This window comes from Mustela nivalis, assembly GCF_964662115.1.
Source record: "Mustela nivalis genome assembly, chromosome: 4".
Lineage (NCBI taxonomy): Eukaryota > Metazoa > Chordata > Mammalia > Carnivora > Mustelidae > Mustela > Mustela nivalis.
Genome location: NC_139023.1, coordinates 155,283,722 through 155,304,810, shown reverse-complemented (window position 1 = coordinate 155,304,810; position 21,089 = coordinate 155,283,722). Strand labels below are relative to the sequence as shown.

The 21,089-nt window shown below is 33.0% G+C and overlaps 1 protein-coding gene across 1 annotated transcript in view; it reads left to right on the top strand.

Annotated features, from left to right (window-relative positions):
• GALNTL6 (polypeptide N-acetylgalactosaminyltransferase like 6) overlaps positions 1–21,089 on the top strand; it is a 1,234,529-nt gene that overhangs the window by 518,977 nt on the left and 694,463 nt on the right. Inside the window, exon 4 of the mRNA XM_082726947.1 lies at positions 6,542–6,680. Coding sequence (XP_082583073.1) covers positions 6,542–6,680 — 139 coding nt within the window. The remainder of the gene's footprint in view (positions 1–6,541; positions 6,681–21,089) is intronic.

Below are 21,089 nucleotides of genomic sequence, written 5' to 3'. Positions count from 1 at the left end.
TACAATAGCCAAACTATGGGAAAAGGTGAGATGCCCTTCAGCATAAAGAAGATATGGTCGATATATACTATTTTAAATATAGTAGACAGTATACTATTTTTTACATTTTAAGTATAGGCCTAATTTGAATTTACAGTCAATAATAGTAAGGCATATCGGAATTTTTAAAATGTTAAACAGGTAAATCTGTAGGCTAATAATCACTCAAATCACCTTTGAATAATAAATCATTTTTCAACGTATACCTATTTTTGTTGCTTTGCTTAGAGGTTTTTGTTTTCTTGTTTTATAGAAGAAATCTTAAACCATATGAGATGTGACAGTCCCTGAGGCTTTACATATTAAAACTCAAGATGATTTTGTAGCATTTGCAGTAAAAACTGTGGGCTCTGTGCATAAGAACATAAACTTTTAAAACCTATTCTCACAACTGCAATGAAGGAATTTCTAGTATGCCATCATTGGTGACTCACAAGTTTTGTTTTATAACTCTAGAGTATCACTTATTCATTTGAAAAGCCTTGTCTCAGGAGACTTATCTGTCTGAAAACTAAATTGCTGTACAGAGAAAACAAATTTCCCTTTGACTGGCAGGTGTTTTAATGAATATGTAGCTTTAAAATTTATATTTGTAGTCTTAAAATGGCTGAATCTAAAAGCTGAGCACTAAAAATCTCTCTACAAAAATTACTGAAAAGAAGCCTGGCTGCATGTATACATTTCACTTAGGGCATTTAAATTAAAAAATAAAAAAATTATTAAAGAAAATAAAGACTACTATGCACTATGATTTTCTTATTAAATAAGATTTATAGAGTGTCTGTAAATCCAGTTCATGCTAGAAAATATATAAGGTCCATAGACCTTATCTAGTATTTGTCCATTTAGTGGAGAGAGATTTAGATATTTTAAGAGTTTAGATCTTTAAAAAAAAAATTAGCTAATTGCTGATTGTGGAAATCCATATTGAAAATGATAGCCTCTCTTTTGCTTACTTATATGTAACATGGGTAAAACAATGTTTATTTTGTAATGTTGAGTTAGGAAGTGTTCATAAAATGATTTAACATAGTACTTTGTCCAGTGGATGCTCAATAGTTAGGTGTTAAACAAAGGAAATTTCTCACTGATTTATTTATTTTCCTTTTAGGTTAAAAAAGCAGCTGACAGTTTATCCTAAGAAATAACAGAAAAACAGAAAAGATCCAGTGTTTTCTTTTTTATGCCCAAAGGGAAACACTTAAAAATTTTTGGTTCTCTCCCTTAAAATTGGAGAGATTTTCAGTCTGCTTCTTGAGCGTATAATTCCTTTCCACAGCTGTTTGATCTTGGCTGTCACTGCTACTGAGGTTAATGTCATTAGGGCAGAAGCTAGAAGATTTAAAAAAAAAAAAAGGAGGCTTTCACTTTTATTTGAGGGATTACTGATTGATATAGAAGCCAAATTTCCTAACAAACAAACAAAATATTTCAGTGATTACAAATAAATAACATATTGCTAAATAAAAGGTTAATATGGTGAAAATATTTTAAAAACCCATAAAATTTGAAAGAGAACTTGGTAAACTTTAATATTTTTTTCATGAAAAACTATCTTTATTTATTTATTTATTTATTTATTTTTAAAGATTTTATTTATTTATTTGACAGAGAGATTACAAGTAGGCAGAGAGGCAGGCAGAGAAAGAGGAGAAAGCAGGCTCCCTGCTGAGCAGAGAGCCCGATGTGGGACTCGATCCCAGGACCCTGAGATCACGACCTGAGTCGAAGGCAGCGGCTTAACCCACTGAGCCACCCAGGCGCCCCAAAACTATCTTTATTTAAAAGGCACTAGAAGTATTCTTTCTTAACATGATAGGCTATAACCACATATACTCACACACACACACACACGCACGCACACACACATGCACTCACAGACTCATGTACAATCACATTAAAGTCATTACCCTAGTAAGTGCTTGTTGACACCAGTATTATTTATTGTTAACTATAGAATTAAATAAATCTGAAAGTGGTATGCATGAAGAAAGGAGAAAGAGGGGAGAATAAATATTATTATTTAGGGACACCTGGAGAGCTGAGTTAGCTAAATGTCCGATTCATGATTTCTGCTCAGGCCATGATTTGAGGGTCCTGGAATGGAGATCTGCATGGGGCTCCACACTCAGTGAGGAGTCTGTTTGAGGTTTCTCTCTCTGCCTCTCCCCTGGCTCTTGCTCTCTGTCTTTTTCTCTCTCTAAAATAAATAAATAAATAAATCTTTAAGAAAAATAAATTATCATTATTTGAAATAAAATGATGTGTACTTTGAAACCCCCAGGATAGATAGATAGATAGATAGATGTGTATATATATATGGAAAAAGTTTAGTAGAGTAACTGGTTAACAATTAAGTATAAAAATTAATAACTTTAGTGTGCACTATTTAGAAAATAAAATAGAAGAAAAGATGATACTTTTATTTATTTTTTTTTTTTAAAACAGTGGGGATAATACTTTTTTTTTTTTTAAGATTTTATCTATTTTATTTGACAGAGAGAGAGATCACAAGTAGGCAGAGAGGCAGGCAGAGACAGAGGGGGAAGCAGGCTCCCTGCTGAGCAGAGAGCCCGATGCGGGGCTCGATCCCAGGACACTGAGATGGTGACCTGAGCCGAAGGCAGTGGCTTAATCCACTGAGCCACCCAGGCGCCCCGAAAAGATGATACTTTTAGTAAAGTGGAAAAAAAAAACACATACCTAGAAAAACTTAAGAAAAAAGATCTGAACTCAAAAAAAATTGTGTGAAATTCCACTAAAATCCAAGGAAAAAAGCTATAAAAAATTGTTAAGATACATCAAAATATTATTTCCCTAAGGAAGAACTGATAAATTCAATTTAACTTCAAAACAAAATCCAAAATAACCATTTTATTAAATAGTAAAATGAGTCTAAAGTTCACATAGAAAAATAATCATGTGGTATTGTTCTGAAAAAGAATATGGTGAGTGAGAAGTGGCCCTGCCAAATATTAAAAAGTGCTGTCGCCAGTGTTCTAATGTAAAAATTGACAGAAAAAAGAAACATTATGGAAGTCCCCAAATATGCCAATATGTCTGAAATTTTGTATGTGGCATTTTAAAACAAAAAAGTAGAAGACAAAATATTTATTAAATGTAGTCACACTGGCTACCTATTTGTGAGAAATTGAATGTGATACTTTCTTCTTTTTTCTCACAAGTTTCAATTGGTTCAAAATTTTGATGGACAAAATGAAAATAAAATGTTAGTAAAACTCTGAATTCATGAATGAATTAAATAATATTGCAGGGCATCTGGGTGGCTCAGTTGGTTAAGTGTCTGCCTTCTAGTCAGGTCATGAGCCTGGAGTACCAGGATGGAGCCCCTCATTGGGCTCCCTGTTCAGCAGGGATTCTGCTTCTTCCCCATCCCCTCTCCCTCCTCATGCTCTCTCTCTCTCAAATAAATAAAATCTTTAAAAATTACATACATACATACATACATACATAAATTAAAATTTAAAAATTAATATTGGGAAAGGAAAGGGCTTATTCATAAATATAATAGGTAAATAAACTATGAAAGACAAAAAAACATCTGGATGGGAAAAATCTTCAATTAGATTTATTTTGATCCACTCTGACAATTTCTTTCTTTTAATTAGTGCCTTTAGACCACTGACATTTCAAGTGATTATTTATACATTTTGATTAATATCTACCATATTCATTACTATTTTCTATATGCTGTTCTTATTCCTTGTTCCATTTTTGTCTTCCACTTCTTTTTTTGTCTTTTGCAGTTTTTAATTGAGTATTTTACAGGATTCCATTTTTCTCTCTTAGTATATAAGCTCATTTGAGATATATATATATCTGTATATAATGTAATCCATTGTTGGTACTCTATTTTGAACAAATTGCTATGTTATATCAATTAAGATTAAGGAAAGTAAAAAGTATTTTTTTATTTTATCTTTTCTTATTCCTCCATGATGTTTTTCTTTTCTTTATGTAGATCTAAACTTTTCATCTGTATCACTTTTCCTTTTTAAAAACATATCTTACAATATAAATCTACCTGTGGCAACAAATTCTTCAATTTTTGTTTGAGAAAGTCTTTATTTCTCCTTTACTTTTGAAGGACAATCCCACAGCATGAAGAATTCTAAGTTGATGTTTTTTTTTCTTTCAATTGTAAATATTTCATTTCACTCTCTTCTTGCTTACATGGTTTCAGAAGTAAAGTTAGATGTAGTTCTTGTTTTTGTTCCTGTATGGTATATGGTGGTTTTTTTCCCACAGATTTATTTTAAGATTTTGTCTTTAGCTTTGATTTTTTTATAATTTGAAAATGATATGCCTAGGGGTAGTTTGTAATTTTATTTTGTTTTGTTTTGTTTTGGCATTTGTCCTGTTCTGGTGTTCTCTAATCTTCTTGGATCTGTGGGTTTTTTCTCTGACATTAATTTGGAGAAAGTTTCAGTCATTGTTGTTTCCTGTATATCTTCTATTCCTTTCTCTTTTTCTTCCCCTTCTGTTATTTCCATTATACCTGTTATACCTCTTAAAGTTGTTCTACAATCCCTGGATATTCTGTTCAGTTTTTTCAGTCATTGTTCTGTTTGCCTTTTTGTTTTAGAGGATGGTATTAATATATCCTCAAGCTCAGAGATTCTTTTCTGAAGTGTGCCCGGTCTACTAATAAGCCCATCAAAGGCGTTCTTCATTTCTGTTATTTTTTTTTTTTTATTACTAGAGCTTCTTTTTTAGTCTTTCATAGAATTTCCACCTCTTTGTTTGCATCGTCCATATGCTATTGTACACTATATACTTCAACCTTAGCATATGAATCCTTAGCATATGAATCATATTTGCTTTAAATTCCCTGTCTGATTAACTCTAACATCTCTGCCATGGCTGGTTCTGATGTTCACTCTCTCTTCAAATTGTGCTTTTTTTGTCTTTTGCTATGTCTTGTAATTTTTTTTTTTCCTGGTAGAAGGATATAATGTTTTGGGTAAAGGAATTATTGTAAATAGGCTGTTTATAATGTGATGATGAGTTATGGCAAGGAGAGGAGGTGTTCAATAGTCTTATGATTAGGTCTGGTCTTAATTGAGTTTCTGCCTCTGGAGTGTGACTCCTCTTTGGTAGGACAAGATGGTTAGAGTAGGCTGGAGTTGGGTATTTCCCTTCCCCCAGGTTAGTTGGGCTCTGGTAATACCCCAGCCCTGGAGCTTTTAACTCTCAGACTTCACTAAGGCTCCAGCAATTTGACAATTATTTTTAAGATTTCCTATCTAGGCACTGATTTCTAAGAGGTTTGCACTTCTGAGTGCCTGCCCTGGTAAGTCTCAATTCCCTATATTCACCTGTTTGTCTCTGTTTTGGGGACTTCAGTTTGCCCTATGTCCTTTCTTCCTGTGGGATAAGAAGAGTTGTTGATTTTTTTCGTCTGTTCATCTTGGTACTTGTTGTTAGGATAGAGTGGTAACTTCCAAACTCCTTGCATTCAGAACTGGAAACCAGAAGTCTTAAATCAGATTTAAGTAAAGTAAACTTAGAAAATGTTTAGACTATATGTAATTAACAAAGCTTTAATAAACACAATATAAAAATTGTTTTACAGTTGGTTAAGTACCTGACTTTGGTTCAGGTCATGATTCCAGAATCCTGGGATCGAGCCCCACATCAGGCTCTCTGTTCAGCAGGGGGCGTGCTTCTTCCTCTCCCTCTGCCCCTATTCATGCTCTCCTCTCTCTCTCTTTCTCTCTCTTTCTAGCTCACTCTTTCTCTCAAATAAATAAATAAAATCTTTAAAAATAAATAAATAAAAGAAAATTTAAAAAAAACACCTCCATATATGAAGTTATTAATTTTTTAAGTAATCAAGAGAAAGTAAGCTAAAGTATGAATAATATATATTTCATAAGTAAATGTCAAAATATTATCCAATGCTTCTGAAGATGTGTGAAAACTATCATAAGCTACTCTACAGATATTCAAGATTCTATTTGTAGGAATTATCCTTCCCCTTCCAAAAATACATTACTAGTAATATACAAACAAAGATGTTCATTTCAACATTGTTTTTAATAGGAAGACTTAGAAATAATGTGAAAGTATATCTTTTGTGGAATGGTGTATTAAATTGGGATACAATGAACTAATATCAACCATTGGAAGTAAATGAAAATATGGCTTTTTTATATAATTAAGTTGGATAAAATCAAATTACAAGGCAATGTATATATATATATATACAAACTGCATACAAATGTTACAAAACATACAGTTAAAATCTTCACAGTGGTTCTCTCCGGAAGATGATTATACTTCTACTTCTGTGTTGTTTGCTTTTTATCATGAGCATATCTCCTTTTCCTAAATAAAATAGTATGTTATAATAAAAGGCCTTCCATAGAGCATAGTAACGGGTGACTAAAGAAGTACACATGTTTCATTCTTATTGTGCGTTCTAGAAGATTAAGTGGTTTTTGTAAAGAGGATAATCCCATTTTGTTTTTCTTACTAGGGAAAGGTGAGCATGGGAAACCTTACCCCCTCACTGAAGAGGACCATGATGACTCAGCTTACAGGGAAAATGGTTTCAATATTTTTGTCAGCAACAATATTGCTCTAGAGCGGTCCCTGCCAGATATTCGCCACGCTAAGTGAGTATCAGCAAGCCCCATATGCAGTATGGCTTTCTTTTGTTTTTTGTTTTTTAATTATATTTCATGTGTATCACAGTGAGATACATAACTGTAAATTTTGCCATAATAATTTTACAAAATTACATTTGTTTTATATAATCTTCAATATTTAAATTTAAATTGAAGTTATTTTTTAAAGCTAGAAGAGAGTAAGTACCCACTTTCTAAAAATTCACATTTTCATTGAGTTGCCTGTATTATCTCCATTTAAAATACAGTGTTTTAAGATATTATCCATACTTTTACCTTTTATCATGTAGGTGGTAAAGCAAACATTTTTTCTGTGATCAGCATTGTCAGAACTGTCCACATTTGTGCCACTTCATTTTCACTCCAGCCATATTCAGTACCATTGTTGCTACGTCTTGCATAAAAATGCCTACAATAAATGCATCTGTAATCCAAAGGTTATGGCTGGCTGCTCAATTTCAGGTCACTTTATGAACTGTTTGTAGCTTATCAATTAACAGTGAGTTCAGTTTTTACTAACCCATAACTAAACATTATGGTGCAAAAGGAAGTAAGAATGATATCATATATAGTTTCCTGAAATCCCACACCTACCTACTCCTATCATTGCTTACTGTCCTTTTTTTCTAGTCTGTTTGGTTTTCTTGTTACCGTATACAATGCCAAAAGCATGCCAAGAACAAACGATGTGATCAGAATTTGGAGTTTGTGAAATTGCCTTACATATTTGATAAAGCTATCCAACTATATTAATATGTTTACCCCTGCCTTCACCTCAGTCTCCCTTTGGAAGCACTGGTGTGAGAGAAAGAAAATCAGAGAAAATAAAACAAGGGCAGGGCTTCTGGGTGCCTCAACTGGTTGAAGTTCTGACTCTGGATTTCAATTCAGGTCATAATCTTGGGGTCCTGGGATCTAGCCCCCGTGTTGGGCTCTGTACTCAGCAGGGCGTCTACTTGAGATTCTCTCTCTCCCTCTCCCTCTGCTCGTCCCCCCCTGCTCTCTCTCTCTAATAAATAAATAAATCTTTTTTTTAAAAGGGCAACAATGAAAATAGAGGTAGGACTCTAAATCAAACCAGTAATGTACAATAAAACTCTTAATTTTGTGCAAAAATAATTAACCCTTTCCAAAAAAATCAGTAAAGTATGGTTTGGGGGATCAGTTTTTAGTTGCCATATTGTGTTTTTATAAATTTACTTTAAAATATAAAAGAATTACTGGTTTCTTTCTCATGGTTTATATGAATTTGCTTTTCCCAATATAGTTAAGCAGAGGATTAATGTGAAGAACAAATCAATTTTTCCCTAAACTGAATGCTTTATATATTGGTCTAGGCCTTCTAGCTAGCCAAATTATTCCCAGGTTACCTGAAATTATCTACAGTAATTCCCACTGACCGAGAACATTTCTAGTTATGAGAAATTTTAATACCTAATTGCACACCATCAAAGATGCATTAAATTGCATTGTTGGCATAATAAATGTGCTCAGAGAATAATTTCCATCCACCTCCTCCCCCACCCCCACACTTCCAATCTTTTAATGTGTATTCAAGTGGAAAGAATTGCGGATGGAAACAGTGCAGAAAATCACTGAAGTCAAAAGAAGGCTGATATTCCCATTCTTCTCAGAGTGTATTTTTAACATAACTACCACCTTTTGAGAAAAGATAGTCTTAGGCAAAAATGGAAAAGAAAATGGAAAAATGGAGAGGAAAATATTTTGAAACTTTTATTAGAGTTATTGAGTTTACAGTATCAGAGGGCATTATTCAAAATCTTAGGGGAGATAAAAATATGGTCACCAACCATATTTTACTTATTTACTGAGGCTGGATACCTAGTGGGACATTCACCTAGTAAAATGACACCGAAATAGAAAAAAAACCAAAAACTTTAAGATTTTATATATTTATTTGAGAAAGAGCGCAAGCTAGGGGAGGAGCAGAAGGAGAGGGAGAAGCAAACTCCCAGCTAAGCAGGGAGCCCAACGCAGAGTTCTATCCCAGGACCCCAGGATCATGACCTGAGCCATAGGCAGATGCCTAACAGACCAAGACATCCAGGCATCCTTAGGGGGTGGAAAAAAAAAAAAAAAAAAACCTTTAGAACGTTAGAGGTGGATGACTGCAAAGAATTAAGTTTAGGACTACTAGGAGTGAGAGTTTACCCTCATTAGTCTAGTATCTGACCCTCAGTGATGCAGGAAGAAAGATCCAAGGCAGGCCTCATTTTGTCAAGGTTCCACCTGTAGGAAATGGAGAGCCTAAAACAAAGAAATCTTCCAGGGATCTCGCTGTTTAAAGTCTAATGCAATTGACCTCATTTGTACTTCTCAAAATGCAGGCACAGGTAATCACAAAAGCATGTAGCTCTGTGTAAATGGTTCTTGAAATTATGAAAGCAAATGGACAAAACCTCCAGCCAGTAATATGCATTTAACTAGGCTGCAGGTAATTGACCAGAGCTTGTTTATATTGGCAGAATCTGTGGAAGAGAATACAAAATTTGTGTGACTTTTGCAATCAAACTAACAGTTCTAAAAAACTTTGCATCTGCAGTCAGCCAATTCAAATTACAGGCTCAAAGTACCAGAAAAGAAGAATTTATTTTTCTTTGCTCTGGGATTTTGTAGTGGAAAATATTAGGGAATCATATCTTACAATTTTGCTTAACTCAGTCTTTGTTCCAAAACACAGATTTGTAGTACTTACTCCACTGTTCTATAGATCACTCTCTCTGTATACACAAGTGCTCTCTCTACTCATTCATATTCTTCATTCAATAAATTAAAAATAAATAAATCATGGTTCTAGCCATTTAACATGCTTAGCGTACGTACATTCTAGCTCACTGTGAAGAATTTTTAGAACATGAGTTATTTCAGAAATCCCAATCCAGAACACATTCTTCTTTTACCTCTCCTGATCCTTTCTTGTCCACTAGCATAAAAATGAACTGCTTTCCTTTGGCTGTATTACTTGATTGAGTCAGTGATAGATTCTCATTAAGTGGGGAGCCGTATATACAGGAAAGTTGCCAGGAATGGCCAGCAATCCCTGTATGGATGCATAAAAGATTACTCCTGAAAGAGAGGAGAAGGCAAAGGGTCAACACTCAGAGAGGAAGACCCTTTGCTCTTCTTTGCTCCTGCTTTTATTGGTCCTTCATGATAATCACAAATCCTTATCACTGTTTCTCAAGCACTGATGTGTGCCAAAGGGTCTTGCTGAAACTGAGCGGCTTTGTTTACCAGAAAGATAAACTATGCTAATCTGTGTGCTCTAGGAGTTCTGCTGAACCTTGACAGTGGTGGGGTGGGGGGTGGGGCCAATGCATACATCTTAGATCACAGGGTGGCTGTTTGGACTCAGAAAGCTTCAAGAAGGCAACTCCCTGCAGCATTCCAACAGCAGTGTGCTTTCTCACAGGCTGGGCATTCCAAAGGCCCATGCCCTTCTCTGAAACCTTCTTTGGCCCACAGCAGCCTCCGTTTTTACATAGTAGCAAGCCAGGTATTATGGCTGAGTTCATGCTCTACATTAACCCCAACAGAAAGTCAGTTGGCATGTATCTAATGATCCTTACTCATATCCTAATAATAAATTCTAAGGTTCTCATTTATGTTTTTAAATTTCTTAGATTTGTTTCACATTACAAATGTTCTTACATGTGTTCTTACACTACGTTTTTAAATTTCTTACATGATTTTAGCATCTCCCTATCTTGTGAATTACATTTTAGTGGGGTTTTTTGTTTTTTTTTGTTTGTTTGTTTGTTTCCCATCTATGCTTTGGTATTGTCAAATTCTCTACCCCTTCTTCCAGATCCACATCCCTTCCCTTTTGGTTGACTTTTGTACTTTTTGAGGACCTATCTGTGCATTTAAATACTACCTTCTTGAGTTGCTGCTTAATTATGTCTATAGTCATAGTACTGGGGCTCAACCTGAGGTATGTCCTTAAAACACATTATTTTTGATAATGCAATGCTGAGATAAGAATTTTGCAGTGTGAGTTTCTGCATGAACCAATGTTCAGTCAGTAGCTATCTTGTTGGCATGGCTTCATTTTACTACATCTCAACTTCCCCTCACCTGTATATTGATTGTGCATTTTCTTTGTATTCTGTCACTCCTCTGGGATTCCACATCTTTGTATGCTGTAGAACACTTATTTTGACTTTCAGCTGAAGATGGGAAATATGAAACTTATATTTAGAATACAAAATACATATAAAATGGGGAATTAGAAAACCATGGAAGGATGAATGGCTTACACAGAAGAGACTGATAAACTTATGTATGGATATATTGTTAGCAAGATAAGACTGGAGAATATGGGCAAGGATTACTCCCTAGACATAAATAAACTTATAACTAGTTATCAGAAATACTCCCCCACATGTGGTATATTGAATGTGTGCAAGATGAAATGACATCTAGAAAGAGAAGAAATTCACGAGACTAGGATGCATAAGTACATGTGTAATAGGAGAGTTGAGGTAGGCTTTGCAGAGGATTCAGATAAATGCATCCTGACTTAGGGTTCATTTTTTGCTGTTAGAAAAGAAGACATGTTTATACAGATACAAAGTCGTGTACATACGTACTCCTCAAAAGGCATGGATAAGGTGGCTGAGTAGCTGGGATATTTTTGTATTAAGAAAGTACTACTCTGAATCATGGCTTTTCCTTTTAATTTAACTTTTCCTTTATATTTCACTTATATCCCCTAGATAGCTGCATGACTTTGACAATAAATAAGATATTGAACATTGAGAAAAAATTCTGTGATATCTCAACTCTTGGGAAAATCTACAAGAATTTTTATAACCTCTTGATTATATGAGCCCTTTCAGTAGTGATGCAGGTATATCACAACCCTGCTCCCTGTACAATTTCGTAACCAAATGAGAGATGGTCCCAGAAATGGTTGGGAATTAAAATACTATTTTTATTATTGGTAGGATTCTATCACTGGCCACGATGTAGTTGTGAGCTGAGTGTGAACTCTAGAATGAGGCATGTTCAGCCTTCAAGTCATAGGCATGACTGAACATGCAAGGACAGTTGTATAACATTAGGCATGGAGGGCAGTTAGACATCTGACCTCTGCAGGCAAGCAAGTTTCAAAGCGGAAAAATGAAGGAGGGGCTGAGCCAAGCATGATAAGCTCAGTAACACAAATTTATCAGATGTGTGTCTTCCTTTCTCCTGGAAAGCAGTAGTAATCTAATGGCTGTCCCTCTACATGAGAACATCTATCAAGAGGAGAGGAGTCTCCTCCCTACATAAATAGTGCCTAATATCATCTTTGTATATGACGAGAAAGCACAATTTCTCAACATTACAAACTTTTGAGTAACTTTTTAATTTTTTTTTTTTATTTTTAGTGCCTTATAGTCTAAGCATTCCTGCCTTCTGGAAATTATGTTGAATAATAATTCTAAAAAGGTTTACTTTCATGACTTGCACTGTGGTGCTGAACAAGTCAATGTGTCATTTTTAATTTCTATTTACCCACTTTGTCAAATGTAGATGCTAACTTTCCTTATGTATCTCACCACGTATTTAGATGATTAAAGTTAAAACCAGGTTTATCAAATCAGTTGCAGCATCCCATATTCAGTTATTTCTTTTCTTTCTGATGATAAGCCTCCTGCTTTGCTTCCTTCTTCTCTAGTTATATCATGAAGATAAAAAATACATGGAGGTCAAGTGAACTATAATTCTAAAATTTAAATCATAAAAACAATTGAATTTTGTAAGTCAGTTGTGAGTTTGAGGAAAAATAATTATATGTGTCTAATTTTTTAAACTATGATTTAATGAATATGCTTAGAATATTTTAACTTCATATGAATTAGAAAAATGTTATTTAACTGTTTTGACTCTAGTCTATTGAATGCTAGAAATCATTCACAGAAATGTTTGAGTTTAATCATCCAAAAGTGTTCAAGGATAATTTTTTTATATTTCTCAATTTCAAAAGTTACATAAAAATGTGGGAGGCACTGGCATTCTTTCATGTTTTTATTGTGATTCTTGTGAAGTTGATGAAGTGTCTTCTTTCAACAAATTTACAAATGAATTCTGAAATAAGTTAAGCTAAAATGACTATTCATCCACTCTAATCAGGTATGAATACTTCACAGAAGGAGATGGGAACTGTATCATTTGAATCAAATGTGGTTCCAGCCTAGGGTATGTCTAAATATGGCTGAAAAAAAAGAAAAAGGAAAAGAAAACAAAAAGCCTAAGTCACAAGCATCAAATTGGGGGAGGAATGATCAGGAATAGGAGATAGAAAATAATCTTTCACAACTATAATTCAAATGAGTATCTTTCAATATTTTTTTGTGAGCCAGTTTTTGCAAACTAGTATAAACTTCAGTATATTTGTGTATTTCTAGGGATCATTGTTTTTAAAACCATGGTAAAATAATAAAAACAAAAATTTACACACACATCTCATTTATTGACTAAAGCCTGAAAGATATGGAAGAGTTTTCATCACTATAATAAAAACGTGAGTCCCATTGAAATGAAAATCCTCCTAAAATAGGTAACAGTTCAAGAGCTGTCAGACATTTAGCTTTTGAAGTAAATGACATCATGAAGCAGATTCTTTGAAAGTTAGAATGAGGATGAGCACAAGGGCACTGGGGTCTAAAAGACTGGTAATTTGAAAGTTATACAGTGCACCCACAAAATCAAAAAAAAAACCAAAAGTACCTTCTAAAAAATTACAGCTGCTTAAAAATCATATCTAATGAATTTTAAAGTATATTTTTGTAACCTTATGCTTAACATGATAAGCATCAAATACATAAAACTGAAAGCTGAAGTCTGAAAAAAGTATTCATAACTTTAATTCCTTAATGAGAAGAAAATGGGAATTTGATATAGTGATGCATATTATTCTGTAATACTAATGCAACAAAGCAATCCTAAATTTGTTCCTTCTTCGTTTTACTCCTACTACATTTTATTGAAATGAGGGAAGTGATTAATATTTTAACCTATTTATTAAAAAAGTGAGAAAGTCTGACATTTTAAAAAAGATTTATTTATTTATTTATTTGAGAGAGAGAGAGAGAGAGAGCGAGCACATGAGTTGGGGAAGGGGCAGAGGGAGAGAATATCCAAGCATTCTCTCACTGAGCCTGTAGCCTGACATGGGGTTCGACATGGGGCTTGATCTCACAAGCCATGAGATCAAGACCTGATCTGAAACCAAGAGTTAGACGCTTAACAGATTGAACCACCCAAATGCCCTGAAAATATGCCAGTTTTAAAAACTAATATATTTATTGGTGGAAAACTGGATGCATTTCTCCATAAGATCATGGGGTAAAAGGAATGTCTACTTTCATGACTCTATTCAAAACTGTACTTTATATTCTAGCTCAGGCAATTAGGCAACAAAAATAAGTAAAAGACATCTAAATTGGAAAGAAAGAATATGGTCTCTATTGACAGATGACACAATCTTCTCTATGGAAAATCCTGAGAAATGCACACACATATACACACACACAAACAACCCCCCCTCCAAAAAAGCACAAACAAAATAAAACAAAATAAAAACCTTATTAGAGCTAATAATCAAGTTCAGTATGGTGGCAAGGTACAAGAGAATTATACAGAAATCACTTTATTTTTATACACTTGCAGTAAATAATTTGAAAATGAAGTTAAGAAAACAATTCCATTCACCATTAAATCCGAATGAATAAAGTGCTTAGGAATAAATTGAACAAAAGTGACAACAAACTTCATACTTTGAAAACTACAAACATTTTTTTTTAAACAAATTCCAGAAATGGAAAAAACAACTCATGTTTATAGATCAGATTTAACATTAAGATGGCAAAACACTCCATACTGATTAAAAACAAAACAAAAAAAAATCCCTATCAGGATCCCAGCTGACTTCCTTGAAGAAACTGATGAGTTGATTCAAATATGAATTGCAAGGGACCAGAATAGCCAAAACAATCCTGAAGAGCAGCAATCAGATAAGATGACACTTCCTGATTTCAAATTATTTTAAAGCAACAGTAATCAAGATAGTGTGGTATTGGTATATGAATAAATATTTGAATCAATAGGATATAATTGAGAGTCCAGAAATAATTCCAGACATTCATGATTAATTGAGTTTTTGCCAAGATTGTCAAGACCTATCAATGTGGAAAAATTATATTTTTAAATAATTGGTACTCAGAAAACTAGAGAACCACGTGTAAAAGAATGATGTTAAACCCCTACCTCAGATAACATAAAAATCAGCACAAAGTGTATCCAAGTCCTCAGTATAAGGGCTAAAAGAAGAAAATTTTAAAATAAATCTTTATGATCTTTGATTTGACAAAGATTTCTTAGGTATAATATCAAAATATGAACAACATGAGGATAAAAAGATAAATTTCGCTTCAGCAAAATGAAAAATTCTTCTGCTTCAAAGTATACCATCAGGAAGGCAAAATGACAAACCACACAATTAGAGAAAATATTTGCCAATTATATACCTGATATAGGACTTGTATCTAAAATACATAAAGAGTTCTTATAATTCAATAGTAAAAAGACAAATAATCCACTTAAAATATGAGCAGATCATCTGAATACTCAAATTCATGAAAGGATGCTCAACATTTAGTCATTAGAAATAAAAGTCAAAACCAAAATGAGATGCTACTTCACATCTGGTATGATGACTAGAGCCTAAATTTTAAATAATAAATGTCATCAAGGATGTAGAGAAATTGGAATACTTATGCACTGTTGGTGGGAATGCAGAATGGCATCAATGCTTTGGAAAGTAGTTTGGCAGTTTCTCAAACAATTAAATACAGAATTACATATGACCCAGAAATTCCTTGTCTGTATACACACTCAAGAATTGAAAGCTTATATTGCCACAAAAATTGTATATGAATGTTTATAGCAACCTTATTCATGGAAAAAAAATGTTCACTGATGGATGAATGTGTAAACAAACTGTGGTATATCCATACAATGAAAGATTATTCAGTCATAAAAAGGAATAAAATAATTATAAATGCTACATCTTGGATTAACTTTGAAGACATTATGCTAAATGAAAACAAGACCCCAAATTTCACGTACTATATACGATTCTCTTCATGTGAATGTACAGAATAGGAATATCTGTAGAAACCAAAATAAAAGGTAGTTACTTTAAGGCTATGAGGAGATAAGAGAAAGAGTCTGAGATTTCTTTCTGAACTGATAATTATATTCTAAAATTGTTTATTCTGATGGTTGTACAGTCTGTGAAGACACTAAAAACTATTGAATTATGTACCCTAAATGATACAACAAATTCTCTGTATGGTATGTAAATTATATCTCAATAAACCTATTTAAAAGAATAAAACATTCTCCATTCTCTCCAAGTCAAATAATTCTATTTCACTTCTTTATTATTACCAAATGAAGTGATGAATTCCTCTGGTAGACATTATTATCTGAGTCAATGTAATATGTACTAATCTCTAGGGTTTTGTAACTAGTGTGTAGTGGTAAGTGCCTGTTGGTTTTGAAATGTTTGGTTTTTTCCCTGCAGAAGTGGATAATTTAGCTATTAATATTTTTTATATTTTATAATTCTGGAATAAATTTAATCATATATGATAAAAGCTTTGGTACCTCCACATTTGTAAAATGACTTCTTTACCTATTTTTCCCTCTATTAACCCCATCTTCTACATAGATACTGATTTCCTCATTTCCTGTTCAATTCTTCAGCAGTTCTAATTTGACTAAAGACACTACAGTGCCATCAATTTTCTTCTTGCTAAAGTCACTAATTATTTCCACATTGACAAAATCCAATATATTTAAAAATCTTTGTCTTAAACTTTCCAGCAGCACTTGACCTTGTCCCTTCTCTCATTTTTAAGCCCTTGTCTCTTGTTTCAAGGAATGGAAATACACTTGCTTTTTATCCCCAGGCTTTTCAAGTCCCTTATGAACAGTTCCTCTTTATCTGATGGCTAGATATTAAAGCTCACTGATGCTCAGTACTGGCCCCCAGTTTCTGCATTTTATTTACTCTCTCCTTGCTGATCTCATCTATTAAGGCTTATTAATTCCGTACCCCAAATGTAGTGCCAAACGGGTCTCAAATGCATGCACTTCACTTAATCGCAGCTATATCCATTATCGTTTCTTTTCTTTTTCTTTTTTTTTTTTTTTTTTAATTTGACAGAGAGAGAGAGAGATCACAAAGAGGTAGAGAGGCAGAGAGAGAGTGGGAAGCAGGCTCCCCGCTGAGCAGAAAGCCTGTTGTGGGGCTCGATCCCAGGACCCTAAGACCATGATCTGAGCTGAAGGCAGAGGCTTTAACCCACTGAGACACCCAGGCACCCCCGCTATCATTTCTTAATTAGAATCCTAGAATAACTTCATCACTGGACCTCATACACTCCCTCTTGCCCTGTGCAATACATTCCTCAGCGTGAGCAATAGTGAGCTCTAAGAATTAAGGCAGATCATCATATCCCCCATCTAAAATACTTCAAAGACTTCTGTTGCATGAAAAATAATTGATGAGAACACGACGCCTGCCTCCATATTCTGATCCTGCCTATCTCTTGCCTTCTCTTTTGCCCTTCCCTCTTTGTTCACTGTGTTTCTGCCACAACGCCACAATGAACACACAGCCGCAGAAACACAAAAAACTCTTTTGTTCCTCAGTACAGATGTAAAGTATCACATTACATTAAAGTGATAATCCTATTATCACATGAAATATTAACTTACAAAATAGTTCCTATGTTATAGGTGACCAAAAACATGCATGCAACCATATGTATGTGGTAACTATCTCCCACCCCCACCAAAAAACACACTTACATATACTTGGCATTCCAAACTAATTTTTCAGGCCTGTCAAAGGCAAAATAAATTGCCAGTTATCACTGCTTTATCAAACCCAACTGACATGGCAAGATTAGAACAGAAAAACAGTGACTAAGAGCAGCCATTGAAAATTGGATAGGCTGACATTAAAACAATTACTATGTAAATTGGTGCCTGGAAATGACTTACATAGATATGCTCTATAGTATGCTTGTCACTAGCCAGATGCCAACTTGACATTTTATTCTGCGGCTTTTGAGAATGGGACTGAAGGAACTTTAGCTGAACCAAAATGGTTTCACAAGAAGATCACATGACAAAAAAGCTAAAGGAATATAAAGAAACTTCCTCTTCTTTTTGAGCATGAGTGGTTCCCTTGAGAAGTTAAAAAATATATATATAAATATGGTTGACTAACTATAGCATATTTAGGTATTCTGATAATCTTGCTTAGGAATCCTTTTAAAACAAACCTCCTGGCATTAAACTATTGAAACAGTCATCTATCAGTAAAGCAATTTTATAAATGGCTTTTGATAGACTGAGGCAATAAATCACTTACTTATTAGGGTTCTGGTCATCGTGCACTTATAAATGTTATCAAAACATGGTATAAAATATATTTTTATTTGATATATATATTATATGTATTTATATATATAAAATCCCTGTATTAATGAAGTCAAACAGATTGTAGTATTTTGAATTGGTTCCCCTTCCACATACATCCTAATGAACTGTCTGGATCTGAATTGGTACCATTTCAGGAAATTACCATGATTATTAAACAATGGCACAAAGTCATGGAGAATGTGGGCCCCAAAGGAAGCTCAAAATATAACTCTCTGTCAGCTTTTTTGAAGTCATTACTGTGCAATAACATTTTAATACATCTAACATTAAATGAAAAAATGTTCCAAGTTTCCTTTCACATGGGGTGTATATATTCTCATTTTAATCTGAAATATGTTAATATAATTAAAGAATCTTTAAAAGCGTTCAACCATTCCATTCTTAAGCTTATTTCATCTTAAAGGTATGGCGAGTAATATTGTTACTTGAGTAATATTGATGCCTCTGTTACTCGAACAAATCTATCAACAAATATTAAGAATATATACGAGTGAAATTATGTTTCTTTCTTTTCTGATATTACTCTAAATGGAAGAAGACATAAATTCACTTAATTTTGAGTCCTCTCAACATAGTACTTTTAAATACTAAGATTAAATTTCACCTTTTGAAAGAGTGGCTTTAAATGAATATACATATTGGAGTTTTAACAGTTCTCTCTCAGTAACTGATTGAAGAGGATTAAAAATTTAATAGGGTATAGGAGATTTAAATAAAATTATCAATAAATTGGCTTAATTTTTATTTATTTACATTTATTGAACACTACAGTCAATAATTATATAATAAACTTTTTCTTAAAATTTCACATGAAATATTTACCCCAATACACCATATGTTAGGATATAAAAAACTCTCAATAAATTTTAATGGATTGAGTTAATACTGAATATATCATATGATCAAACATGAATTAAATTAGAAATCAACAAAAATAATATACGTAGAAAAGATGCAAATATTTAAATACTAAACAATATTTTTACTAAACTAGAAATATTATTAAAAATTTCAAATTCAGTTATATAGAAAATATATCCCAAGACTTGTTTAAGTGTTACACATGTAAAAAAGTCTTTATGGGAAAATTTATAGCTTTAAATGTTTAAAATAAGTATGAAAAAAATTTCATATTAAGTATTTAGGTAAAATAAGTATAAAAAGGAAATAAGTAAATGACTGTCAAAAAGAGAAAAAAAAATGAATTCAAAATTTAGTACTTTGAATGGATCAATAAAATTTCTAAATCCTCAGCATTTCTAAAGAAAAACAACAAAGAGAAACCACCAACTGCCATTATCAATTATAAAAGACTGGAAATCATTAAATTTCCATTAAATATTTAAATATTAAAGAAGGGACATTATAAGTATAATCACACCAAACATTTGATATTTAGACAAAATGTAAAATTTTCTCAAAAATCCAACTGACACTGTCACAAAATGAAGCAGAAAATCCGGATATCCCTAGAGCTGTAAAATATTTTACATTTGTAATTAAAGTCTGCTGACAGTATTCTGGTTTCTGGGTAAGTGGTAATAAGCAGATGTGATTTTCATCCCGTTAAACTTGTCTCTAAAACCTAGACAGATGTATGGCTCCACTGACTGACAATATTAAAGAAAATAGCAAGAGGTGGAGGAAAGGACATGAGAATTCAAAATAGGACTAAAACAATACTACTTCTGTGTTCCTGAAAACATGTGTGATTGGTAAAAGCAAAAATACATTTTCTAATGTAGTTTACAATACACATAGATATGAAGACAACTGCAGCATAGAAGAGAAAGTATAATGGGCCCTACATAATAAGAAGTAATACATAATAATAATAATATTTCTGTATTAGGTGTTTAAAGTGGTAGGGTATTTAAAGTATTATAAATACACTGAAAAAATATGTATTTTGTAATCCCTAAAGTAAATATGAAAATATTATGCAAAGATATCATCAAAATCACAGTGGATACATTGAAATGGAATACTAAAAAATGTATAAACAACCCAGAGAATGCAGAAAAGGTGAAATATTAAGGGGAAAAAAATAACCAAATAAACAGAAAACACCTAGCAATAGCAGAGTACATATCTTCTGAACTATGCATAAAACATTCATCATAATAGACTGTATCCTGGGTCATAAAACACAGATACCACAAATTTTAAATACTGAAATCTTAAAAAATACAGTCTTTGACCATAATGTAATTTAATTAAAAATTAATAACAGAAAGATAAGGCATGCACCACAATTTGTAAATCAAAAACATGTTTTTAAGTAATCAGTGTGTACAAAGGAAGTTTCAAGGGAAATTTGAAAATATTGTGAAACCAGCCAGGCATTTATTTATATACGTGCATGTAGTAGCTACGGCAGATTCACACAAAAACGTGACACAGGGAGGTTGTTTCAGAATAGAGGGACGGAGAGTCATTTTTCTTAATTTTCCTTTGGCCCATCTGCTTTTTCTATAATAAACGTGTATTATTTGTGAAATGTTTTCCAAGTTTAAAAAATGATGAACCACACTGCTCATGTTCCTTCAACCAGATCCTTAATAAAGATGCTAAACTCACTGAAAATAAATAAATAAATAAATAAATAAATAAATAAATGTTAAATTTTTTGAATATCTAAAACAATTCTTAGAATAAAAATCATTCTACTCCTCTATAATTCAATGCTTGTAAAGAGGGAAAAAAAAGTCCTCAAATCAATAATTCATGATTTTACCTTAAGAAACCAGAACAAGAGGAGCAAAACAAATTAAAGAGCGAATTTCTTTCTGTAATTGTGGATTTATCTCTATTTCCTTGACGTTTTATTAACTCTGCTTCATATATTTGGATGGTCTTTTATTAGGT